Source organism: Diadema antillarum, unplaced genomic scaffold (genome assembly GCF_040938485.1).
Source record: "Diadema antillarum isolate AM-2024a unplaced genomic scaffold, OU_Dant_1.0 seq00001316_RagTag, whole genome shotgun sequence".
In the NCBI taxonomy this organism is placed as follows: Eukaryota; Metazoa; Echinodermata; class Echinoidea; order Diadematoida; family Diadematidae; genus Diadema; species Diadema antillarum.
The window spans coordinates 761,383-788,913 of NW_027272088.1; the positions used below are offsets into that span (position 1 = coordinate 761,383).

The 27,531-nt window shown below is 38.2% G+C and overlaps 1 protein-coding gene across 1 annotated transcript in view; it reads right to left on the reverse strand.

Moving 5' to 3' along the window:
* The window catches only part of LOC139708177 (casein kinase I-like), a 37,132-nt gene that overhangs the window by 1,449 nt on the left and 8,152 nt on the right, over positions 1-27,531 (reverse strand). Inside the window, exons 4-6 of the mRNA XM_071620151.1 lie at positions 7,577-7,675; positions 2,359-2,498; positions 1,337-1,490 (exon numbers count right to left, since the gene is read on the reverse strand). Coding sequence (XP_071476252.1) covers positions 1,337-1,490; positions 2,359-2,498; positions 7,577-7,675 — 393 coding nt within the window. The remainder of the gene's footprint in view (positions 1-1,336; positions 1,491-2,358; positions 2,499-7,576; positions 7,676-27,531) is intronic.

Consider the following 27,531-nt stretch of genomic DNA (forward strand, 5'->3'; position numbering starts at 1 on the left):
AAACAAAAAAAAAAAAACAAAAGAAGAAGAAAAACCTTAACGGTATCTACACAACAGCGACACTGTGGCATCCAATATGAAACCAATGAAGTGGAACTCAAAGCATGTCATACTTGGGCTATTGTCAGCTGTCTGGTATGTACATGTATCCGTCTGCGATAAAAATAGTACATCAGACATGACCCCACCCCCACCCCCGCCATCCCACTCCCTCCCCACTCCACATATACCAGTAGTACTTGAGACACAACTCCCTCCTCCTTTCCCATAAATTAAAGGAACTCCCATATGCAATGATATATATTGACTTGTATTGATTCATAATACCCTCAACATCACTTTTGTGGCCAAATGAATATCTAGATATAAGCTATACATTTTAGAACAATTTTCCAACTATTTTTTGTTTTCTTCAGATTACTTGGATACGCCCACAAAAACATTCCCATCAAGGCTTTGTTAATTACATCATCTGTCAATCATTGCTAAAGTGCTAATATGATTAGTAATTACCAAAAGACATAGGAATACACCTTTTCCTAGACTAAGCATAACTTGCATGTTTGTATGGTGCTGATATGATTAACAAAAGACATTGCAGGTACAGAGGGTAATCCTCCTTGTTTTTTGTTGGTTTTTTTTTTTTGTGGATAGAAGGTACACTGTAGTTCTTCTCTTTCAAAGGTGCAAACATACAAAAAGAATGTCATTGCAGTTGACTAGGGACACCTCAATGTAAACATGTGACTGCTATATGTTCAGCTAAAGTTAATGCCCTTCAGTAACAATTGAATAAAGTCCATTGATCTTCACTCTTGATCTTGAGGATTGACGTTCTAAACCCATTCACTATTAGGGAAATGCTTCCTACTTTTTATATCATTCAATACCAAATGGCATTCCTTTCAGAACTATCTGCATGATGTTACAGCTGGAAAATGACATTCTTTTAGTTGTGATCTTTGACATTTACGTTGTAAATATTTTGTCCCTCAAATCATATGACTGCTAGATTTTCCTGGTTGATAGTTGGAAAATGACAAGCTTTGAAAGTGTAGGTTCAGTGATCTTTGACCTTTGGGAATTTCTGCTGTAAATCAAGTCAGCATACCTACACACCTTATATAGCGTATACATCTGTGCTAAGCACGGTGAAAGTCCTCTACAAATGAGCTCTCTTAAATCAGATGGACAGAAAGACGAATAGACAACAACAACAGCACAAACACAATGGGGGAAGGATTTAAAGAAAAAACAAAGAAAAACAACAAGTGTACGTTGTACCTTCGCGGCGGCAATGGGAAAACAATGGACGGGGTTGCGAAGCAACACGTACCTTGCACAGCGCCTCCGACGAGGTCGACATCTTCTTTTCGCTGATTTTCTCATACTTCTGCTTCTTGGTGGCCGCCTTGAGTCCCTGCCAGGGTAGACATCGCCTGTTGAAGTACATCATCACATAGCCTAGCGACTCCAGGTCATCTCTCCGACTGCAGATGAAAAAAAAAAAAAGAGACAAATGACAGCAAAGAGACAATGAATGTTGATGGCTCACCTCTCCCAATCACTATCAGGTCCTTGATACAGATTTCTATCTCTCAAGAGATTTGTTTTCTTCATTCTTTCTTTCTTTCAACGAGAAAGAAACTGGTATGTAATGGTATGTGCACCTCAGCCTGCACTGATACACTTTAGTCTTCGCATCTCTCTCAGCACAATACTGGTTTTCCTATTTGTAAATACTGGATTGGAAGAAATTCGTTTTCAGCATATTGATCTACGTAGTACAAGCAAATGTAATGTACATATACAAGTACATTCCTTATCATTTAATATGATTACAGCCTTCCTTTAGATTTGCATATACATGACCTATATAATGCTTTTCTTTAATAAATGGATGCACATCCTTGTAAAATTTGACCCTTCAAATTTAGCCAAGTATATGTTTTGGGACTGATTTTTATCACTGTTTCACAGTGTCATGTTCAGCTCGCTTATGATGTACCTTTGACTCCAGCCAGATTTCCGTCTATATCCTGAGCTCATCCATATCACTTGGGACACGCTGACATAAAGTGAAATCCACCCGGGAGTTTCCATTTACATCACAACAATGTATGTAGCAAGAGACAAAAATCCCCCAAAACATATCACTGAGGCCAGACAGCAGGGTGATTGAGAGACAAACACCCTTCAGCCATTTTGACAAGATATATTTCACATGTATATAATGTAAACACCACCTAGACGCATGTGTGTGCAGGTGCTTTGGCGGGCACTCATGTGGGACAACACGTGTGTGAAATGAATGCACGCAAAGAGTGAGACAGTGTGTTTGTTCGAGCATGTACCGACCTTTGTTCAATTCCTTGGTGTGCATTGATGCTGGCATATCTTGCAGTTCCCGTTAGGTTCTTGTCATCTTTATAGGGAATGTGTGCTCTTGTTCGACTGTCCCTGTATTTCTTCGCCAGGCCGAAGTCGATGATGAAAACCTGAGAATGGAAAGAGCACACAGAAAATATTCACAATTTGTAATTATTCCTTCTCCTTATTAAGCCTATCAATCACGATGAGAGACATTTCATGCAATACCATAGTGCTGGCAGCATGGCAAACCACAATGAATTTAGCAGAAAATCTACCAACTAGTGTTTATGAGCTTTCTAAAGACTCGACAGCAAAAAAGACCAGGAGTTCACTTACAGTAAGAAATAATTACATTCTGAGCAAAAACTTGGTTTCCTAAGTAAGCAAGAAAACAAAATGCGAGGCACTTCCAAAGATGAGAATAAATGAATCATTTTACATGTGCATTACAAGCATTATGATTTGAAATTGATATCCATAATTATGGTGGCACACAAAGTCTAAGTAAAAATAACTGAATTTGGTCATTCTGGAAGTATGAAAAAGTTCCTGAACTACAAAAAAGTTTTTAAAAAAAATTGTTTATGCTTGAAATTGTTATATACTCTCATAGACGACATTCTCAAACTTTTGTCATTTTGGTTTCAAAGATCAAGTGCCAAACAGCATACATGCCATGGGATTTAGACCAAACCCAATCTGTAAAGCGGCATTGCCCTGCCTGTTGCTAAGCAGTTATTTTTAGTCATATACCATAATCGCCACGTGGCACGACATTATAGCACAATTTATCATAGACCTGGATCGGGCCTTAGCCAGAGCTGTCAGACACCCTTATGACATGAGCTAGATTGTGGTTTAAGCTTGAACATGTCTGCCGATGTTAAAGGGTTTCAGTGGCACACTGTACTACATTGTACATTAGCTTTCTCTTCGTCAAAGAATTCAATGTTTTCAAAGCATCATTGCTTTTCACTTCTTCTTCTTCTTTTTTCTGAGATTTCTGCTCTGTCTTCCAGTCTACAAATGCTATGTTTCATAATGAGGACCTACATGTATCTATGAAAGTCGTGGCACATGGACAAATGTTGAAAGTCATGTTAAGTGAACAAGATAATTCATCTCTAGGGATATGCTGACTTTGATTTCTGACATCATTTGCATATTTTCCAAGGTGATTTGTAATCCCATACGAAGGCAATTACTTGTTCCCTTACAGACATTTCCATACTACACAGCGATGGGTCAAACCAAGTTTATGGCACATATGACATGTGAAAAAAAATGATTAATAGACTTTTTCATTCAATTAAACATTGTTGTAATATCATTCTCTGAATTGCACATTTCTGTTGCCTGTGGACACAAAAGATATCATTCAAAAAAGAAGAAGAAGAAGACTGATCATTACCAGTATTCTGCTGTATATTCCCCATTGTTTATACCATGTAACCCATTAAACAATGTCAGGATGCTCAGGAGTCAGGATTAAAGGGAGGATTAGGGTTTGGATTTAGGGATAGTGGTTGGGGCTAGGGCTGGCATTTGAAGTTAGGGATTTGGGTTTTGGTTTGGAGGTTAGAAAGATGAATATTTCAGGCATAATGTATTACATGAAATGGGAAGTGGACAAAACTGGAATAGACCTACCATTTTTTTATTTTTTTTTAGCCTACATGTATGTTACACCTTCCTCAGTATAAAGATAAGACTTTGTTTAAAATTTCTCGAACAACTCTGGTAGCACAGAGACTTATCAAGTTATATAATTTGCATTCATCAAAAATGCTTTCATTATTCATCTATCCATAAGAATGCAGGAAGTGCACAATAGTTCTTACATGTCTCTTATTACAGCATCAGAAAAATAAAATAAAAAGATTTGCTGAACAACAAACGAATTCCATGACTACAAGGAATTATGTCACAAAGACAAATTAATATATTTAAATTCACTACAAGTGCCAATCTACTGTAATTTGTTGAGAAGCACATTGCCAGGGTTTTAAAATTCCTTGCATTCTTCTGTGCATTGACACAGCTCCTTTGGTCAACAATACACATTTGTAAGCACAAAACATTTTCAAATATCTATGCCAGGATGTTTCAAATTTCCCTTTGGACGCATTTGCAATACGACACCCAATGTGAGTCATTACGTATCGACACCCAACACTAAAGTGCAAATTTGCACGTCTTCCCCAAGAGTTCTCTTCTAGGCCAGCGCGCTGTAAAGGGCAACCCCGTGCCACAGAATGGTGAACTTCAGCCTGTCTATCCTGTCAGACCACCCTTATGAAGGAAGGACTCGTCTAGGATGCAGACAACACTTCCTCTCACTCCACCTAAAAGCACATCATCACAGCTATACCATGGAAACGGCTCTCACCTACGATGCGCTTGTACCATCTGCTCGACCCAGGCACAGGACTGGGCAAGTTCACATTAGACTCTAGATTACCAGTGAAAGTTCAAATCCAGCCCCATGCATAACTTTGGGAATAATAAATCAACTGGTGAATAAAATGGCTCAGTTTTGTCTGACAAGGCTGTAGATTACTATGCATAAAAATGTCTCTTGTCATGTGATCTCACTTACATTTATAACCATATAATGAAGACTGCAAACATTAAAAAGAATGATCATGAAAGTGCTGGTATACCATGATTACGGCAATGGCTTTGCCCAATGATCTTCGATGTCTTTTACTACCCTTCCATGGAGCTTTTCGCTCATTGGTCTCTCATCAGAAGTTCAGTTTTTGTTGTTTTTTTTTTTCTTTCGGTCAACCACTGAAGTATATATTGTATCGCAGTCCAATGAATTCATTTTGTGTTGGTCAAAAATCAGGTCAGTGTCAGATGTATCAGGTTTTATCTGATGAGGCAAGATTGTCCAATGAAGGAACCAAGCTCAGAGCTTAGTTCGCCATCGGACACCATTTCCGGTAGGGAGTCAAGTCAGTGTCTGAGAAGTGTTGAGTCAGTCCTATAAGTGCAGAGTCAGTCAGATACGTGTCAGATTTGTGTTGCAGGCAATCGGGCATGACCAGCCGACGTCCTATTGCAATATGTTGAGTGTCCAATGATTAGCAGCCATCGGACAGGTTAACTTGAGCCCAGGTTCTAGTGCTCTTCTTTTACTGCTCTATAAAACTCCACTCACATTGCAAAAGTTCAATTTTTCTCTCAACATAGGCCTATGTACAAATGTAACATCACAATGTTACATCACAATATTTTGCATGCAATACACTAAACTGTACAAAAAGACATGCCCTACAGCACTCCCCAAGGAATTTACGCAACACTCTTTAAATACGTATCTTGTTGGCACAAGCACTGGATTATGATTACCCTCATGGGCTCATCAAAAAAAAAAAAAAAATCACAGAAAAGAAATCATGTTTGCCTCACTAAAGATCTACCATTAGTGGTAGCATTCCTCAAGCCTAGTAACCAGTATTCCTCTTGACGACAGAATACTGATAAGGTGTTATTTTCGCGACGGTTAAATTTTCATGAATTTACTTTTATTCAATTTTGTTTTACTTTGTTTTGGGATATCTCAGCCGTTTCAACACATAAACTTTGAATTCCTTTTAGAATGGTATGCTTTTAACATTTTATAAAGTAGTTTCTAAGTACCTCACACACACAAAAAGTTACAAGCTGAATTCTCACCTCAACAAATACTGTACCATCCCTTTAAGTGTGGGTAGTGTTCAGGACAGTTTTTGTAAGCTCATTTTCTATTTGTTTTCTCTGTGTCCACCCACGATGAATGTGAAAGTGTGCATGAAAACCCTCTAGAAACTTGAAGGACAGTCACTAGTACAAATTGTACACACTAGCAATGATACATGTGCATAATCATGATTAGAATGTTATTAATGAATGTACTAAGTTTCAGATTCGGCTGCTAATCCCTTCACAGTGGTTGCTATGGATTATAAACCCTCATTTTGTTTCCTACACAATAAAGGGTGACTTCATGCTCTCAAATACATTTACATGTATATCTTTAAAGAACACTTTTCTTTAAAAAAAAAACCAGAAAAAGAAAGTAGCAGTCGTACACATGTTTGTTTTTTATTTAAAACATTAAGGATCATTCAAAGTTAATGACTTTTAAATTCTCTTTAAACTGCTCATTCAAAGATATTAAACATGAATATTTCTTGAAATCACATATAGAGTATAAGCTAGCCCCAGTTATTATGATTCCCGACCTCACAGAAAAGATTTGTGCAACATAAGGCAAGAAGAATACCATTCTCCTTTCTATTCTGAATACCAACCGAAACTTGCTGAAAATGCCTGACATTTGTGATGTCACTGAATGGACTCAGCAAGCAAAAGCAGACTATGTCCTATAGCTAGACAATGTCCAGATTCAAAGGTGTTCCTAGGTGAGTGTTGTATTGGGATAAATGCTATACTAATGCAAAGTGAATCTAATGCTTTTCCACGTCATTTGAATAATCTGCTTTCAAAAGAGCATGAACAGTAACAACAATCTATCGAATAAAAGGTAATATTCCATGTTTCTCATGCATTTGCCCGCCCCGAATACTTTGGCCAAAGTCACTGTCAGCATTCGCTTGGCCTTGCTACAGTTTGAGTTAAAATGCATTCAGCCACACGGCCATGCAGGGTGGTTTGCTGCTCATTCACATTCACCATTGTTAGGCAGGCTTTTCAAACTCAACTATATGAGATGGCCCTTGCCTTCTAAAAACTTAAATATGCCTTTCCAGTGAAGGTAAAGCTATTCTAGCATAGTAGCATTCTGTGCCACCTTTTCTTTCTGCAACCTACGCTGTAAAATCTTAGCCAGAACATACTTCATCAGTACCTAAATAGTTATCATTTCCAGCGTAGCTTTCTGATTTACGGAATGGAAACCTTGGAAACAGCATTGCAGCATTCTGAGGGCTGAAGTGGCGTATTTTGGGTGGAAAAACAATATTTTTACCTTTCCTGCAATAGACATGTGAAGTACCAGCAATGCAATTTGGGAAAACAGTATTTCCAATGAAACCTGCACTATTTGTGGCAAACAATAGTACAAAATACTGCCAAAACAGCAACACTTGGCATCTCTGTCCATCTGAGAGTGCTAAAATTGTAGAGAGCATGACAGTGCCAAAAACCATAAAAAGTGTTCTTGAGTTAAGTAGATGAAGTGAGTGGGTCTTACCTGATTGCAGTGCCGTCCAATGCCCATGAGGAAGTTGTCTGGCTTTATGTCTCTGTGGATGAAGTTCTTATTGTGCACGTATTCGATTCTTGCCAGCATCTATGAGTATGAGGGAAGAGAGAGGAACATTTTATATTGAGCATGATATTACATTCAACAACAGGAGAATACAAATGTGTGCTTTAATATTAAATGATCATCTAAAGAGCAAATGTCTTCCAAATAAGAATCTGTACTATGTTAAATGCAGTAAAACCAGAGCAACAGATTAGCGACAGTTTGAGCAAAATTTGACATGATCATAAAGTTCTGATTACTCTAACGTCTGTTTGTTATGTAACATGATGTTCAATGGACACTCTCCATACTGATATCCTGGTCACATTACAGTGTTAATTATTTGAAACCTGTTTTATGCATAATGGACTGTATAAGCTATTATTTTTGCAAATTTCGCGAATCACTCTTGGACCTCAAATTTAACATGCGAAAATCTACCATATTCGAGGATAATAGTGCACTGAATATGATAGCCTCGATGTCAAATCGCAAAAACAACATCTTGCAAAAATGTCTGTGACCTCCTCATTTGCGAAAATATCTGTATGCAAGAACAACAGCTTACATCTGTACATTGTGCATTACCCACAGTACAATACAATCTTCCAGAACAGTTTAATGAGAGAATATAACTTTGTCCCCAAATTGCATCAAAGAAGCAATGTATTAGCATTTTTGCCAAAATGAAAAATTTGGGGTGAACTTAAATGTATGTAACACTGGAGAGAAAGCTACAGTATGCACTAAAATACGAAGGTCACACAATGTATAATCAATGGTCATTGAAAATTTCTTTTTCAACCGAATGGCCTAATATTGATTAGAAAAGATAATAACAGCACTCAAATTCTGTTGAACACTGTTTTACACAAGTATACCATTTCTAGACTGAGTCGTGAATGTACAACGTATGTGACATGGACAGACAGAACTGACATTGCATCTTTGTCTGTCCATATTACATGTACATGTACATGTAAGTACAGAGAAGAAAAAAATCCATTGTTCATTTTATCTGCTTTGTATGAATTCTATTGGGACCCTGATGCCACAGTTGGCAACACTCGTATACAGTATCGAGTCCAAACAGTCCTTTTGCAATTTACAAGTATGCACAGGACAGAAAGTGTTCACAATCAACTGGGCTAGAGTAACCCACAAAGTTTGTGTATATACAGCATTTGACAATGTACATGTTGTACCATTATGAAATACATTTGTATGTGACACAGGCAGCCATTAGACTGTTTGCACAACAGCAACAATACACAATGGGAGTTGCCCTACAGTACGTTGACTCAGGATAAACTTCGTGGGCTGACATGTGTCACTTGGTAGGTCTTTGTCATCCCAGACACACAATATAAACATCATTAGACATAACAGAATTGTTTGTTTTTCCACAGAAATCTAAAAGCAATGGTTCTGAGGATATATGACATGTATTGGCAAATGTACAAACTGTATCGTACTTGGAGGTAAACAGAATTACCCTGCATAACGATGTCGATCCATTTTCTTTACAGCTTGATAAAACAACTGGATTATCGAGAGCAATGCAATCATACTACACCCCCCCCCCCCCACCAATAATCATGATCCATTACTGATTCTGTAACATTTTTACATGTCAGCAAGGGAATGTAATGAAAATGTAGCCTAACAGCAGTTTTAAAGTGGCACAATGATAAACTTTGCAATGGTTTATTGATGAACAGTGAAATTGTACGTAGCCTATGAGAATGATGAGCCTACTTCTGTAGACCAAAGTCTTCAGCTACGAGATAATACGCCAACTCCAAAGCTAGAATAGAGGCTGTAAAATCCTAGAACAAGTGGCGGAATGATGACACATCCAATTGTTATTGTGTTGTGATCATTTACAGAGTGTAGCACATCAGCACCTGAAAGAACTACAAATGCAACCACAAAGATTCTTGAGGAACCTGCTGTATGTTGTCACTTTTTAGGAAAGGCTTATAAGATAAGCTGTTATGTGCTTGTTTGGTTTGTTTCATAGATCCTATTTTTGCATACAAACTTGATATTTGCATTATGTCAAGCTCGATCATAATCAAAACACACTTTGCTGACAAAAATGATATGATTGACAGTTCAGCAAAATCACTTCACTGAATGCATCCGGGTAAATGTTTAATGTGGTCCGAGCTTGATAATGACAGCCATTTAATTGTGAGCATGTTAAACTGGCATCATATTTTGTAGGGTCATAATGTACAATGTACACTGTCCTGAACTTTGTGAATGTCAGACTTCCATTAACCAAGACAAGGCATGTGCCAAAATGTGTCTCACCCATTCGCGTAGAAGACATTAAAGTTGATTGATCCCACCTATGACCTTTGACCTTGTGGTGACCTTCAACTCCCCAAGGGACATCTACCAACCAAGTTTGGTCACAAACGGACACATGGATCAAAAGTTATGAGCCATAATCGAAACACACCGTAAAAACTTAGCATTGGGCCCTTAAAGTTTGTTGACCCCTGTCTGTGACCTTTGACCTTGTGATGAACTTCATCTCCCCAAGGGACATCTTCCATCCAAGTTTGGTCACAAACGACATAGGAATCAAAAGTTATGAGCCATAATCGAAACGCGCCGTAAAAACTTAACATTGGGCCCCAAAAGTTTGTTGACCCCTGTCTGTTACCTTTGACCTTGTGGTGATCTCCAACTCCCCAAGGGACATCTACCATCCAAGTTTGGTCACAAATGGACATATCGACAAGCTCAAAAGTTATGAGCCATAATCAAAACGCGCCGTAAAAACTTAAAGTGAAAACTAAGTTTCGGTAAGTGCTCGAGAACCCGTCTAGCACCATTTCATTTTTGCTTGCAATATATCGAAAGAGTCCACTAAGAAACTTACCTGGCTGACGCGGTTTGCCGGAATGATGAGTCGGTTAGGAGTATTTTGAGAAAAATAATAATAGTAGGAAAACCGACTTTTATTCCAGAAGGCTGCAGGCTAACTCGGTCTCGGGAAAAATTCGACCCTACTTCAGACAACTCACACGCAGTAAGTGATCGCCACATTCTACTGGCCACTGCATAATACCAAATGAGGCCTAACTGAATGGACAGGAAAGTGCGTGCTAACGTAATCCGGTACAAAACAAAACAAAAATGACAGCGCGCGGTCCTCAGTTGCTGAGACGCGCGGTCTTTGGAGTTTTTGTTGTTGTTTATCAAGCTTGATAGGCGCACACTAATTTTGCATGCGCGCAAAAGAGGTTTTTGATACGCGCGTTGTAACAACTCGGACCATTACTGCGAGTAGCCAGAACATGAAGCGCTAGTTTATACAGGCCGCTCCCATAGGACAACACTGTACAATCAGAGGGACAACCATTACAACCATCATCCCGCCGTCAAAGCGAAGCCGAGTTATCCCCGAGTCCGAGTTTAGCCTGACCCCGTTTGGGTAAGTTCTGAGACTGAACCTTTTTGCTTAATATTTCGCATTTTCGTCGTTACCCATCGAATATCTTGTAATAACATCGTTATCCTGCCCATTTCCTAAGCATACGTTCACATTTGGGAGCGAAATTTGACAACTTTTGCAAGCGTACCAGAACTTTGTTTGGGCTTTAACATTGGGCCCTAAAGTTCATTGACCCCTGCCTGTGACCTTTGACCTTGAGGTGACCTTCATGTTTGGTAAATTGTGTAACTTTTTATAACCACTCTTCCCTCCAAGTTTGATTGAAATTAAAGTCCTCAGTAGAGAGTCATTCATGTTTTTGTAGCGTTACGGACGGACAGACACCGTAGGCGATCCCTTTAGTCTCCCTGCACCTCCGGTGGGTTTGACAAAAATTGCTCAATCATCTAAGAAAAACAAGTTCTTACTCGCAAGATGTCTCAATTAACTTGTGGCAACTGTTCATGATGCCTTTGTGCATGAGCTATATATGTAAGTATCTATTAACATTCTGAATTCACAAGACAAACAGTCATACTGTCAGGCATACATCTGTAATTGGGAGATATGCAAACAGATTCAATTTATGTTGGTTTCCTTTGCTTGCATCAAAATGACAAAATGAATTCCATGTAGCATTAATAAGCATACAGAGAAACAAACATTTTCACTCTGCATGATGCATGATAACGTACAAAGGAGGCCTATAATGCACTTGTACTGGATCAAATCAATTTCATTACATTTGTTTCTTCTCAGCATGTGATCACTTGGTAATTTTAAATCCCTACTTAACGAAAACAAAAACAACAACTACAACTTAGTACCAGTGCAACCCACTGGTCTTTGCAAGTAGAGCCCTACCTGTATCATAAACATGCTTACACGTCAGCGCAAGACTGATACTCCATTATTTGCTTCACTTCAATGCGCTTCTTTCACGAACGAATGCACAAGACAAATCAGCTCAAACTCAATAGATGTGTCACCAGGCTAAACTGCTTTGAGTTCCATGACTGAACTGGGTGTGTGCCAGTTGCATGGAATGAAAAACATTTGTGAAGAAGCTGCTGCTGTCAGTCCAGTCATACAATTTGCAATAACAACTGAAAAAAAAAAACACAACCTGATATACAATTCTGCAAAGGAAGTCAAGTCAGAGTCTACAGTGTAATAACACAAACATTTGCCATCATTGTAACTTTTCAAACACATTCTGACTGTACACACGTAGGAATTAATGCACTGTGCGTTGGAGTTTTACTTGTTCATGCAGTTTATCTGTTGTTTTGGTCTTGTTGTTTTTGTCTGCTACATTGGCAAATTGTTACAGACATTTTGATGTACCTAATAAAAGCTCATTTCACTCAATTCCATTGAATGATTGTTTGAATTGTACACTTAAAACCCCCTGCACTGAGAAAATATCGCACAATTTGCCATGCACAGAATCTCAGCATTTCTGTTCCCTGCAGCCAGAGATGTTGCAGCAGTCTGCTACCAAGTGTGAGGAATGGTACACAGGTGGCTAATGAGGGTGTACAAGGACAAGCTGAACAGCTTTCATCTGTTTTAATAGCAACTGCATCCAAGTCTGGCAATGCAACAAACAATCTGCAACATCAATATATACACAATACCACTTTATACATGCAGGGAGGTGTTTTTGTCTCAGGGCAATTCCGCAGTTAGGTGGACATGACATGGATAAAAGAAATGTGCCTCTTTATCTTACTCTTCAATCTAGGTATCAACTAATGCAATGGATGTTCACCAATCATTAAAGGACAAGTTCACCTTCATAAACATAAGGATTGAGAGAATGTAGCAATATTAGTAGAACACATCATTGAAAGTTTGAAGAAAATCGAACAATCCGTTCAAAAGTTATGAATTTTTGAAGTTTTTGTGCAGTAACCGCTGGATGAGAAGACTACTGCAGTGTGTGAATAACTTAGATGTCACATGCGTACAACAACATAAGGAAAATATAAAGAGAATTTCACAAAATTTCATCTTTTGTAAAAAGTACACATTCCCCTGACTTGTTACCGACAAATGTTATGGGTAATACTATTCCCCCTGCCTTTAGAAAGAGGCAAGTCAAGTGCTCTCTTACTATGCGAAAAAAGTGAAAATATGTTGAATTTTCTTTACATTTTCTTTATACTGTTGTACGCATATGACTCACAAGCTGTAGTAGTCTCCTCATCCAGCAGTTCCAACACAAAAATTTTAAAAATTCATAACTTTTGCATCAATTGTCCAATTTTCCTCAAACTTTCACTGATGTGTTCTACTAATATTGTTGCATTCTCTCAATCTTTATGTTTATGAAGGTGAACTTGTCCTTTAAGGTCTTTCAAATTCAGTAGATTTTATCTTTCGTATTGATTGATTTCGCGAGATCTAAAACCATCATTTAAAATGTACATGTGGGACTGGGGATGCTGAAATTCACTTAAATGCAAATTACAGTGGGTTCCTTTGAAATTTTTTCCTCAAAGTTTTGCTAAAGGGTAAAAGATAAATACATTTAAATACTCCAGAAGTCATGTGACATTTTGTCAATTACAAAAGGGTGAAATGACCTGCGGAATTACTCCGGACAAATGTAACGTTACTAACCGTAACGTTACTAACCGTAACGTTACTAACCATGCTTTTGGGGGTCTAGCTAAGAAATTATTGGTCGAACTGCTAAAAAACATTGTGTGAACATTTGTCATGATGCAATAATTGAAATTAATGCAACACTCTGTTTGAAGTAACTTGAATTTTTGCACACTTTTTGTTACAAGACATTGATTTTTTTGTCATGTCCTTTTTTCGTAACGTTACTAACCAGCCCTTTAAGTTGCCATAGCAATGCTATTATTTCTTGGATTGTATTCATTCTTTTCTGTATCATAAACCTGGGAATGATGAACATGTTTTTGATATAATTTTGGCTTGAAATGAATAAATGGTAATTTAGTAGTAAAAACAAATATCTAAATTTGTTCAAATGTAACGTTACTAACCGCGGAATTGCCCCTCATCTCCCTGATACATACATGTACATGAGAATGTGTGGTAGTACCACAGAAGGGCCACACATACTGACAGTGAACATTTGCAGCATTACAAGGAACGTTGCCTAGCAACTGAGTAAAAAGCCATCTGAAGTTTGCTGTGATGTAGTGACAAGCCCACCAATAGATTTTTTTTTTTTTTTTCACATGGCTTCCACTCAACGTTTGTATTGCCCGCTATATAGCCACACATGAAACATGAATTGCAACGAGCTGGCCAGGCCATTGTGGAATACAAATGACATCCCTGGTTGCATGCAGACTGTCGAAGCAATCACTGTCAGGCACGTGCATCATGGCGGTAAAAACTTGATGAATTTCTTTAAAGCAGTACAGGGTAGCTTGCCAAGTTTCTGTTAGAGTGTGAACGGAAAGTGTGAAACGTCACAAATTTTCGCTACTGCCACAATATTTCACACCGAGGAATGGGTCTCTTGGTCATTTAACTCTTTGAATCCCCCGTTTTTGGATAGACAGAGCAAAATAACATCACGCTATCCTAGTTTAGACCCTATTATGGTACAAAAAAATATTTCATACTGCACGACTGAGTTTGAACTTCAAATCAATGGAATTATTAATCTCACGATATTCACACAAAGCAGTTCATCAGACATTTGAGACAGGTTCTGTATTCAACTTCTGATACTGCATGCATTGAAGTGAACCTTGAGAATACAAATTGATAAATGCGCTTAAGAAATTTTGTACTTGTAATACTGGTAGTAATCTTGCTAATCCTGTCTGTTCTTCTTCCAATCATTTAAAAACCTAAAACCATATGAAGCAACATTTGTTGCTTCATGTACACAGCATGTGTGTCAAAGAGGGAGTTGGGCAAGCTGTCTGGCTATAAGAACAACTCAAAAGGTACAAAAATTGATTGCTAAACTGGGATACACCTCCTCATAGTGACAGAGCAAATTCTGCAGTGTAAGGTCACAAATACAGTATTGCATGACAGGGCAAAGCATGGAACATTACTCTCTTTAATGAAAAATCAAATCCCAGTTCAGATTAAAACACAATAATCTACACCATAATGCCAAACTACAATTTATCTGAAGTAATATTACAGGCAATACAAGTACAAGTTTGTATTTCAATTTTCACACTATAACATCTTATTACATGTAAAATGTATATTAAATTCCATATGCTTTGTACATATCACAATAGATTTCATATGAACTTGTTGTACAGTGTTATTGTATACATAACAACCAGGTAGGTACCACTACATGAAAAATGACATGTATGCAATTTAACTACTGCACACTGTGACAGTCACAGCCAGGAGGGAATTGGAGGAGGGTGAAGGGTACACTGTATGAAACAAGGGGAGGGGAACACACTTGAGGCTTCTTCACTACTGTATATGCCATATAGGCCTACAATATTTAGCGAGTCTAATTTTTTGCGAATCGGGACTTCTCGACGATTTTGCAAGTGATTTATAAGCAATCATGGAGTATGGAACTGAACAGAGAAATGTACAATGTGTATGAGTGCACGACATATGTACATGTTGGTATCAGAGTCTACATTTTTGTGTGTTTTTAAATTCACGAATAGCACCCGACTAGCGAAATTCGCGAAAATAAGAACTTCACATACAGTATATGACATAATATTCGGCGTATACAGTATTTCACAGGAGAATTTATATTGCGGCATATTGTGTGATGATAAAACAGGTGCTTTTTTATTGATACTGCTGTCATCTAATCCTTTTGTATGGTAAAGAACTACAGCATAGTAAAGCAAGGCACACACAGCTCAGTACAGTATGTGAAATCTATCTTATCTTTTGCTGCAAATATTATACGTATTTGTAGTACCCAAACAATGTAATACCACCTAGTATTACACAATTTACAAGTGAGCAGACACACACACACACACATGCACAATGTACAACTGCACCAGATATCTGCAGTATCATTGTACAGTGTACAGTAGGGCAAGTCCAAGATAAGGTCCCCTCAGAAGGCAAAATTTCATCTTTGCTCAATATTGACATGTTTGGTATCATTTTGAAGCTTATGAGTTGAAGTTTTGATTTCCATGGAGGAAAAAATTATATTACATAAATTTATGCAAATTTCAAGGGCTTCATTTGCATAAATGTGAAACACAGCGTTACGTATGGGACATTTATAAAAATTTATATTAATTCAAAGGAAAGCAAATGATATTTGATTAATATGTGGACATAAGAAGTTCATCAAATAGTTTAACTTGGTATGAAAATTTAGGGATTATGCAAATGATTATGCAAATTAGCTCGTGTCCTATCATGACATGTCCCATACGTAACAAATTGAGGTCATTTTTTTAGGTTTTTTCTGAAATTGCTAAGGTTATATTAATGCCCTTTTGGAAAGTTCTAATTTATTGTTTAGAGAAATTAAATACCATAGAAAAAAGAAAAAACAGTAAAAGGAATATTTTTTATTAGGCATTGAAATAATGTTACGTATGGGACAAATGCGTTACGTATGGGACATCCTCATACATAATGCATGTGAATGCATGTAGCTAGCTGGGAAGGTCTCTCAGTGCACAAATGGTCAATCATCCTGAAGAAAGCATCCCAACATTGTAGCTACTTTTTGAGTTATAGACACTTTAAACAATACATGTTCTTGACTGAACAATTTTCAGAAAGGGGGAGGGGAAAATGGCAAAATACACAATGAAAAATCAGCATTAAAGGGATGGTATAGTTTTTTTTTTGTAGAAATGGGGATTCAGTTTTCAACTTTTAATGAGATGATTGGAAACTAATTATATGAATTACTAAAGAGCATACAATCCTAAGACTAGAGGAATTCAAAGTTTAGTGATGGAGATCCAAGTTGAAATGGTTGTGATATAAATATTTAAACAGAATATAAAGTAAAATGATTTTTTTTTTATTGCAAGTGATACACAAATTGTCCTTATTCAGGTTTCAATAATAGCCACGACAAAATTCATGGGTAATCTACTCGATCACTGGGGTTCCACGCAGCAGGTATTGCTTATTTATAAAAATTAATATTTCTTGTGTCAAGTTGTTTTTTACTGAAACGAAATGGCAAACTGCCCTTCATCAATGGAAGTAAACACCTTCAACTATTCAAGTTTTCAGTAGTAACTATCCTGATAAAAATAGGGCATACATACTCAGGTTGGTCATAAAAATATAGAATATGATTAAATATGATTATGATGGTAAATATTTGGGGAATATTGTTCCCTTGTCAATCTGGATCAGTATTTGAGTAGTGTCAACTGATTCCATTCCAATAATTATGCAAAAATTTGTTTATGGGTATTTTGCAAAATTATTTTGCAAAATACCCATAAACATGTCTTTCCACACACTAAACGAATGGGGGACTAAGGGCATGCATACTCAGGTTGGCCATAAAAATATAAAAATATGATTGAATATGATTAGGATGGTGAATATTTGGGAAATATTGTTTCCTTGACAATCTGGATCAGTATTTGAGTAGTTTCAACTGATTTTACTTCAATAATTATGCAAAATACCCATAAACATGGTTCTTCACACACTAAATGAATGGGGGACAAACTGTCCCATACGTAACACGTCATGTCTGTCTTTAATTAGAACCTGTAATTAGAACTTTTTACCTAATGACATGAAACTTACCTGTGATAATCTTGAGTGTTGTGACTTTCATCACAGTGAGTTACAAGTTGTAGAATGAAATACTTTCAGAGAGTTTTGAGGTTGAAAAAAATGTTCAAAAAAACAAAAATTTTCTGGTCCCATACGTAACGGCACATATTTTCTCTTCTAGAATATAAATGTGAAGGTCATTTTTCTCCATTTTTTGCATGATCATACTTCTCCTAGATATCAATCACCATGATAAAGTTTAATATGGTCAAAAGCCATTAACACTATTTTTCAGGTCATAAAAGTCTCTGAATGTCCCATACGTAACGCGCGTGTTATCTTGGACTTGCCCAGTACTAGACTGCAAGGGCAGTACAAGAGATAACTACAGTGTATAAGCTCTCCCTTCAATAGCTTGGTGATGAAACATGCTTGACACTGACTGTGTCAAAGGCCCTGGGCATAGCGGGTAGAATGTCAAATCTAAATTAAGGCTTCCACACTGAATGAACTCATTGGCTAACCTGACACATTAATTTGCCTGCTTGCCAACTTCCTTCCTCGGAACAACGTAACTTGTCACAACGCTTTCTATCACACATGTAACGCACAAATCTTGTAAGTACGATCAACATACTTTACACCAAGTAGAGTTCTGTATCCAAACATCACAACAAACATGTCAAACTACACTACACTTGCAGTCATACATGACATACAAAGACAAAACAAAAATCTACTGAACTTGCCTTTCTGTGCATAAAGATTGCCTGGTGGACAGTTTGCTACTGCAACCTACACATTATACTTGTTGCATGGCGTGTATAAATATACAATTACACAGAAGTGGTAAACCTGAGGACAGTTCAGCAGCAGTTCAGTATTTATCAAAAGCTGTACAATTTTGTGGAGTGTAGACAGTGTAAAAATACATTGTATGTATTATCCTGAGAGATACGAGCTAGATGTATGAAGCTCCATCTTATGTTTTGAAAATAATTAGCCTTGCATACATGTACACTGTATGATTGCAATATGCATCACTACAATTTCATATACACTGCTCATGATCTACACTGATGTACAATATATATACAATTGTACAGCATATAAAACATGTAGTAAATAGGTACCTGATCATGCCTGTTGCAGCATACATACAGTACTGTAAGAACTGTGATTTAGAGCAAATAATTTTCGATCCCGATCACATACTGTATGCAGATGTATACATGTATGAACTCCACTTCGCAATACACTACTATACAAGTGTACACGATGTACATCTCTATACTGCATTTCTGTACGAAAGTCCACTGTACAATGTACATGTATGTGCACCACTGACTGGTATACCGTAAAGTTCCGTGTATAAGACGCACCCGTGTATAAGACGCACCCCTAATTTCGGACCTAAAATTAAAAAAAAAAAAAAACACGAAAATGTCCACGCAAATATTGCGTGTGTCATACATATTATTTCAGCTCAAAATTTCCCTAGAATGCAGCATGTATTTGCTCTATCTTTCGTTTCCTTTTATATTTTCTTTTAACGGTATTCATCGGACATCAACAAAATATGGAAGACGCAATTCAACACGAGACTTGTCTCGGTACTCACTTGCTATTGTTTCGCCTTTCAATCGTGGTACATGTGTCATGCATATCGTACTCATGAGTGTACAGTACGATCTTTGCTGTCATACATAGCAGAGGGTGCCTCGCATATTGACGCATGTCAGACTGGAAGGTTCATTACGAAAAATAAGAAAAACATCAACAAGTGTAGCAGAGGGATCATACGGCAAGACGTACGGTGCGTACGGTAATTACACTCATGCACTGTTACCAGTAACATGTGTGTCTCTTGTACCATGCTTGTATGCTTGTATGCACAGTGCTAGCCTTTTGCAAAAGGCAGCTCGCTATAATTTCAGCACATGCACACAGAGAGCAATGGACTTGCACACACAGCGCGCAACGGGCAAGCGCGCTTCGATCCGATCGCTGTGTGCACGCGAGTCCATTGCAAAAGCCTCTCTCTGCAGCTGCTGCCTTTGCTAAGTGGCTTGCTAGCTAGCTAGGTAGCTACAGCGTAGCTATGCTATCCTAGCTGGCCTGGCACTCGTGAAATGAAGAGCAAACGAACGACATGGATATGCATGCATGCTTCACACATCGTTCATATTTACGGTGACATAGTGTCGATCCTACTCCGTATTTTACAGCTTTTGTCTATGGCCATATTGATACTAGTACATTGATAAGTTTTACGGTATCGGTAATTTAGTAATGATACCTGTACATCGCGTATTCCAGCTACTAGGTTGGCTGTTGGTAGCTTGGGGTAGACTGACATCGGTAGCATACAGCAGTGCTGTTACAGCTGTTGTCTATGGCCAGATTGATACATCGTTACTGCACAAGGCCGATGTAAGTTTATCTCGTATTTGCAGCTTTTGTGTGTGTCCAGATTGAAAGATCGTTCTTTTATCCGTAAGTTTTAGTGATTGCTTACCTTCCAAATGTCGATGGGCATACATGGCCCCAAGTTGGCCTTATAAAATTGGGTGTACATGACGGATTTTTTTCCATGATTCGACTGTACCCGTGTATACGACGCACCCCCGATTTTCAACGTTTTCCGACGAAAAAATAGTGCGTCTTATACACGGAACTTTACGGTAAATGTACACTTCTAATAACACAAATTGTACATGTACAACATGATGCATCCTTTGATTGATGCTAATCACTCCATTCAAAGCAGAATTTGTCACCAATTAATCAATAAATAGCAATAAACCTGTAGCATAGGAAAACTCCTGACATGTATCAAAAGGTTACAATCACAATGAATATTAATGTATAAACTGCATAGTGAAAAGAAAGAGCTACTTTGCAGTGTCCACACATATTCACCTGAGATAGGAATACATTGAGTGCAGTCTCCAATAAAACTCTACAATGGAGAAAAAGTTGTACCTGTAGTTGTACACCGGATGAATGGACAAGCAACGATACAAGCGTGTACCACAGGCAGTATGTACATGTGTACATGTACACGTACATTGTATCTACACATTGTATGTTGCATGACAATGTAATGGCGTATTATAAAGACAAGTACTTTTGTCCACTTGATTTCATGCGCAATGTTAGAGCATACACTGTATCTAATGCAACACATACAATTGTAGACTGCTAATATTGATTCCCCATTGGCTACTTACTGTAGTAAGTGGCTGTACAATGATACAGTACACCATACTTTGTCTCATTTGCTGCACGAACATGTGTAAGCTTGCTCATGTGCAAACTTTGGCTACAGGTGCTCAAACTCTTGCTACAGTTGTACAGCTGTACGTGTACATAAGGCTGCGTTCACATAGAAGTATACTATTCGGGTATTCGGTGCTCGTTTTCGAGGGCACGCGAATAGCTTGAATCGAACGATAGGATTTCCTAACACCGGTTCACATAAGAGGGCACTATTCGAAATACCGAATACATAATGTAGCTGCGAATAGTATACAAATGATGCACAGGATAGAGTGCGTTAGTGTAGGCGTATAGTGCACTCGAGGGTATTTACAATTGTGAAACATGCACGAGGCGAAGCCGAGTGCATGTTGCACTACATTGTAAATACCCGAGAGTGAGCTACGCCTCCACTAACGCCACGAAATAATCCTGTGCATCATTTGTTTTATAGAATGGGTCGAAAATTCGAAAACTAACAGCATTTTTCAGCGTTTTTCACGTACCTTTGTGGGTCAAGACGTCTGAAGATGTTCGTCCCAAACATTTACGCACGTCGCACTCGGAAATCCCACACATACAGTATAGACGTCTAAGTACAACGGGGGGTTGGGTTTCCGGACATTTCCCGCATGAAAACTTACTTATTTTACATAGAATATGCACCCTTTACCTTAAAGACTTGATATAGACTCCTCATATAGGCCTACTAGACAACATACTTTGAAAATGGCGTGAGAATTAACCTGCTAAATCGTTGGATTTACCCTTCAAAGTGACTCCATGTACGCGTGCGGTCCCACAACGCTTGGTCTACTGTAGTGTACGTATTATACATACGCCACACATGTTATGCACAAGGGAAGAAAGGCCGGCGGCCGGCCGCACCGGCAGCCCGAACTAGAAGTTGTTTACAGGATAGACAGCGCGTATGCATGTAATTCAAAGGAGCCGCCGCGCGCACAGACGATCGGCAATAGGATTTAACACGCAGTGCAATGGTACTGAGTAACCAAAGCACACGTCACTCATTTCAGCGCTTCCTATTGGCTACATTCTTGAACCCATTTTATAATATAGCATAGTGGGAATCGCGCTTGTTCGATTTTCGAGCAGCGTATACTATCTTTCGTTTATGAAATGATGAAAATTTTGGTCTGGATTTGCCCTTTAGCAAAAATAGGCATGTAGACTGACATTCTGGTGCAGTTTAGAAATTGTTATTGCTGGGATGATTGTGTAGAAGGAAGAAGTAGGGAGTTGATGGTGCAGGTGATGGTGTACTGGGTCGACTTGACGGCGCATAGCGAATAGCGAATACCGTATACTTCTATGTGAACGCAGCCTTTATGAACAAGCAAGTCACAACTTAGTGCACAGTCTAGTACTCTAAATTCCAATCTACTTTTTACAGCTGTCTACAATGTACATTTGTATGCCTTCTATAGATAATGATGTAACAGCGATCATTATGATTTTATTGGATTGCTTTATTTCATGGAATACCAGGGAAAATCGTACAGTTTAAGGGCCAATACTGCACCTCCCTGATTGCACTCATCTTCAACCATGCAATATTGGCCCATATTCAGGCAACATTCCCTGGCATTTCATTCATTGCCATCCAATGTAATATCAATGTTTTTTATTGTATTTTTCATTCCAGCTAGCATCCTACTGTATTGTGTTCAAGTATGACTACACAGTGTATCATCCCTTCACATACAAATTGTAGTCATGAACGCTTTGATCAGCATGCCTGCACAGTAAAATTCAACCTCTCATTAGTCATCTCTTTCCCATTATGGGAGCCATGCTAGACAAATAAACACAGCCAACTCATCACTATAATTAGTAAACACTGCTTTACAATCACAGTTGTCTGTATACTCAGTACATGACAGAGATTGTCTGCCATTGTAAGTTCCTGGTTGACAAGACACTCAGATCATTTACATACATTGTACCATACACAAGTGGAATAAAACTCACTAGTACAGGTTTAATTAAACATACTAGAGCATTGTACATTGTACAACATGTGCACATCTTTTAACAGTTACAGGCTTTACATGTAGGAGAGGTCACTTTGACATGAAATAAAGGAAACAAGACATCACCTGAATGGAAAATGATATTAAAGTACATTGTACTGTAGGTCATGATAAACTGTCATATTTGATAGTTTTTAAAAGGGAATCTTTGGCACATTAAAATTGAATAATGTACAGAAAAAGAATCCAACACAGAGAAATTCAGGAGAGGATGGAGCTTGTACAGTGTAGTCCCAACATCAACATGGATGAACTATTACGTAACTATATTTTTTGGCACAAACCAATGGAGAAGTTGTGATGCACTGACATCACTGCCTCTTCTTATTTGCTTGTATGGTTGCAATTACATTGTATAGTGTTTGTACACAGTCTACTTTTATTTGTGCACATACTACCATGTATCTTGTTGAGACATGTTTACAATTGAATTATTATTTCCTTTAATATCTCATACGTGGGTTTTCTATCAAATACTGAAACGTCTATTTCTTTGTGTTTACCCATTCATGGTATTGCAAGTGCTGTCACATTGTACTGACTAAACAATAACCACACATTTTTTTTTTTTCCAGCAAATGTCTATAAGAACACAGGACATAAATATGAAGAAGCCATGTCTTGGTGTGAAGGCAGTGACTCATCTGTCACTCATGCACAAATATTTAAAGGCCCTTGACTGTAAACCACTCGTCCACTGTGTACCCAATATGCCTTGTACTAGTACTACGATTGTACCAAGCTATGGATTGTAGGCCGAGCAAACCACTGACCAGCACTTCCCCTGCCTATTATACACAGGCAATCATCAGGCTCACAGACACATGCTGACTTTCATCATTCACACTACACATGATGTATGGACTGTCTTGTTAAACCCTGATACGGATATATCCAAGTTTTACATTTTACTCCAAATGCACTTGCAGGTGACTATAGCAACCAATTAAGCAGCCAAGGTGACTGTGTACAAAACTGCATCAAGCATGTCCACAGTAAGCCAAAAGTGCACATTTCATTTCAAGAGACAAATATAACTCTACAAGATACAGGCATCATCTATATCATATCAAACCTGATCAGTCATAATCAGTTCTCTCCAGTCATCAACAAATAGCTATTCCGCTTGTCATGCACTTAAGGATAGTACATGTACATGTATCATCCAGCAACATGTCATGTATCTTCATAATATGTTGGCATCTGAACTGCATACTGATCGTAATGCACTTCACCGTAAGTCTTCTAGACTCTACAGGGGTCGCACTTAACTTTTTTTTGAACTAGCCAGGCGGACTACTTAGAATCAATTTTGACACTGAAGCAATATTTTGGCTAGCCAGACGGACTAGTAACTTCAGAATTTTATGATTTTTGGCTAGTCCGACGTGATTTTGGGTGGCCAATGGCCAGCGGACCATCGCCAATTTCGAACCCTGCTCTATGCATTCATGTATTATCATTATTTACATCTACAGAAGTACATGTACACTATCCTAAACCAGTAGCCAAGCATCTCTCTTTATAGGGCTGTGCGTCTGTCTGTACAGCTCTCTTGATCGATCAGGAAGAGGTAATCAATAAGCACCTATTATGTAGAATCCTTGGTGATAACAGAATTGCTCTGCGCCAAATAGATTATCAGTTTAAACTATGGAACAAAGGCCCTGCACAGTTTTTTTTTTCTTTTTCAGAAATCCTGTAAGGGTGTTTGTTGTTGCTGTGTACACTTTGTCTGTAAGCAAGCACTGAATTAAACTTGAGGTCCATTTTTCTACTCTTTCCCACTATTCAACACCCACAAATGGCATTGCAGCTCTCCCACTTTCGAATTTACACATTTTTTTCATCATGGATCTCTTCTCTGCTGTTTCCACATTCTTATTCTATTCCTAACTCAACTACCTTTTTCATCTACAGTTTAGCTTTAAATACATTTTACATAAAGTTTTAATTACTTTCAGGCACTTGCAAACAGTGACATAAATGTTTGCAATTTACCTAGTCTAACAGGAGTATGAGGAGCTTGAAACCAAGTACCGTTACTGGTATGCCAAGCTGCTTGGGGCAGCCAAAATATACAGTAATACAAATAGCATTATTAAAGAGGCCCTTCATCTGAGGGCCAAACACAAAATTTCCACATCATTCAGAAAGGTGGTTATGCTCTGTTTTAAGAGCAATTTACACACTTACTGTAGTTCAATAAAGCTCACACACAAATAGATTTTTAAGATCATCAGTTTCCATCCATCCCATTGCGTTAATTTGTTCAGGGTACCTACAGGTGGCATACACAACATACAGTCTAGATCAACTACGAGTACTGTAAAACATGATATATTCGCGGCACGAAATTTTCGCGAATTGGAGCCGACGGCCTTTTTCCTGGCAAGAAATTTTCGCGAATTGCCACTTGCGTTCAATGCATATAGTGTAGATAAGAAATTTCGCGTGCATTTTAATTTCGCGAATCTTGGCGCTCGCGAAATTCGCGAAATTAAAATGCATGCGAACATTCCTTGTTTTACAGTATCAAAAACAATGTCTGGTCATAAAAGTATTCTTTAACTCTCTGAAAAGTAGAGTGTGGAGTACGGCTTACCGACCAAGCCAAGCTCACACTGCCCTATGCTGTGCCTACATTGGTCTACTGTAAAAGTGGATATTTTCGCGCGAGTTATTTTTCATGCTCAGCCAGTCAAGATGACTTTCGTGTGTTTTCAATTCTGCAGAATCAGTACATTAACTACTGGAACATACTGCACGTAAAAACATCTGCGTGCTTTTATTTTTGCGCTACCTTCCGGTTGCATGTACAATTTCCACACCACAAAAAATTTCCTCTTTCGTCGGCCTCATGCCGGAAGGGCCCTAACAGTGTACAAAGTCTATGGTGTTAAGGCCCTTTTAGCATGAGGCCAACGTTATAAAGTATATTTAACAATAAGCCCCAAAATGCAAAGGAATATGAGAGATGGACATAAAAATTCAAACATATTCCATTTTTTTTTTATATGCAAACAAAGGGAAACTGACCAAAAAATAGTAACAAATGAGCAAGGAAAATGGGACTCCATTACTCTTTACCTTTCATATGACAGAGACCATTTAGAACAAAATGAAAGGCAAGTTCAGTCACGAGTACACAAAAGGTGCGGTCAGACTAACAAAAGATCGAGAAGTTTAAGATCGCGAAGTCTTCGCGATCTTTTGTCGTGCGGTCACACTGGCAGCCAAACTTCTCGATCTTTGGATCGAGAAGTTTGAGTCATCGGTGCACGCGCACAAGAAAGAAGAAAGAGTGCGCCTTCTGATGGTTAGTGATTGTGCCGTAACAATGCACACCTGTAGTATGACAATGGCCTCACGCTTCGGAGACACTGCCCACAAGCAGGTGGTGGACTGGGCACGTGACAAAGATCGCGAAGTTTCAGTTTCTCGCAGTCACACTGGCAAAAGATCAAAAAAATTTGGAGAGGGTTGGGGAAAAATCCCTAGTTGATGTGGGAAGTTTCGCAAGAAGTTTGCGGGAAGGTTGCGGTCACACTGGCAAAACTTCAAGATCTTAATGATCGCGATCTTAAACTTCTCAATCTTTTGCCAGTCTGACCGCGCCTCATATGTATCTACAGGCCTTCATGCATGATCAGCTCTATTAACACTCTTTTTTGATGGCCAAACCTGAAGTCTGCAGTACTTCAACCATGAACTCTCTTCCAGGCCTAGTCAATGTGATCACTGTTGCTGATGGTACATTGTGAAATACACAGAATAGGAGGGGTTGTTGTAAATTTTCCCCACGCTCATATTTTACTTGAGGTTTTCTAATAGTTAATTACAGCCGATTATGCAACATCTGTCACAGAGCATTACATGAACACACACACATAAAAATAATGTGCATTTGACAAGATCAAACACAAACACATACACAGTTATGCTCGGTGTACCCACATGCAACATGTTTAATACCTTTGAGTTCACACTACAGGGTCTCTATAAACCATCTTGTTGCGTCTTTTGTCTTTTTCACAGTAAAAATATTGGTCAACTTTCAAGAGGCAATCAATATAGGATATTTCCTCATAAATATTACTGTAAATCATGCTGATGCGCACTAATGTCTACTGTTGATGTATGAATGCAAGGTTGTCTTGATGCATGTTTCCATTATCTACTTTGAATCCTGAAGCTTGTAGCTTGTAAATCTATGATACACTTAAAATAAAGTTATTTACCTTGCACTATCAAGTTATATCAGCATGTATGCTGCAGCTTTCAATAAAAAAAAAAAAAATACATTATCCTCTTTTAAAGCAGGAGTCTTAGCTCTGGCAACAGAACATACACAATCCTTGTATCAGATGTTGTCCTCAAGCGAACTTCTCATGGGAATATCTACGAACTCTTTAAATTTT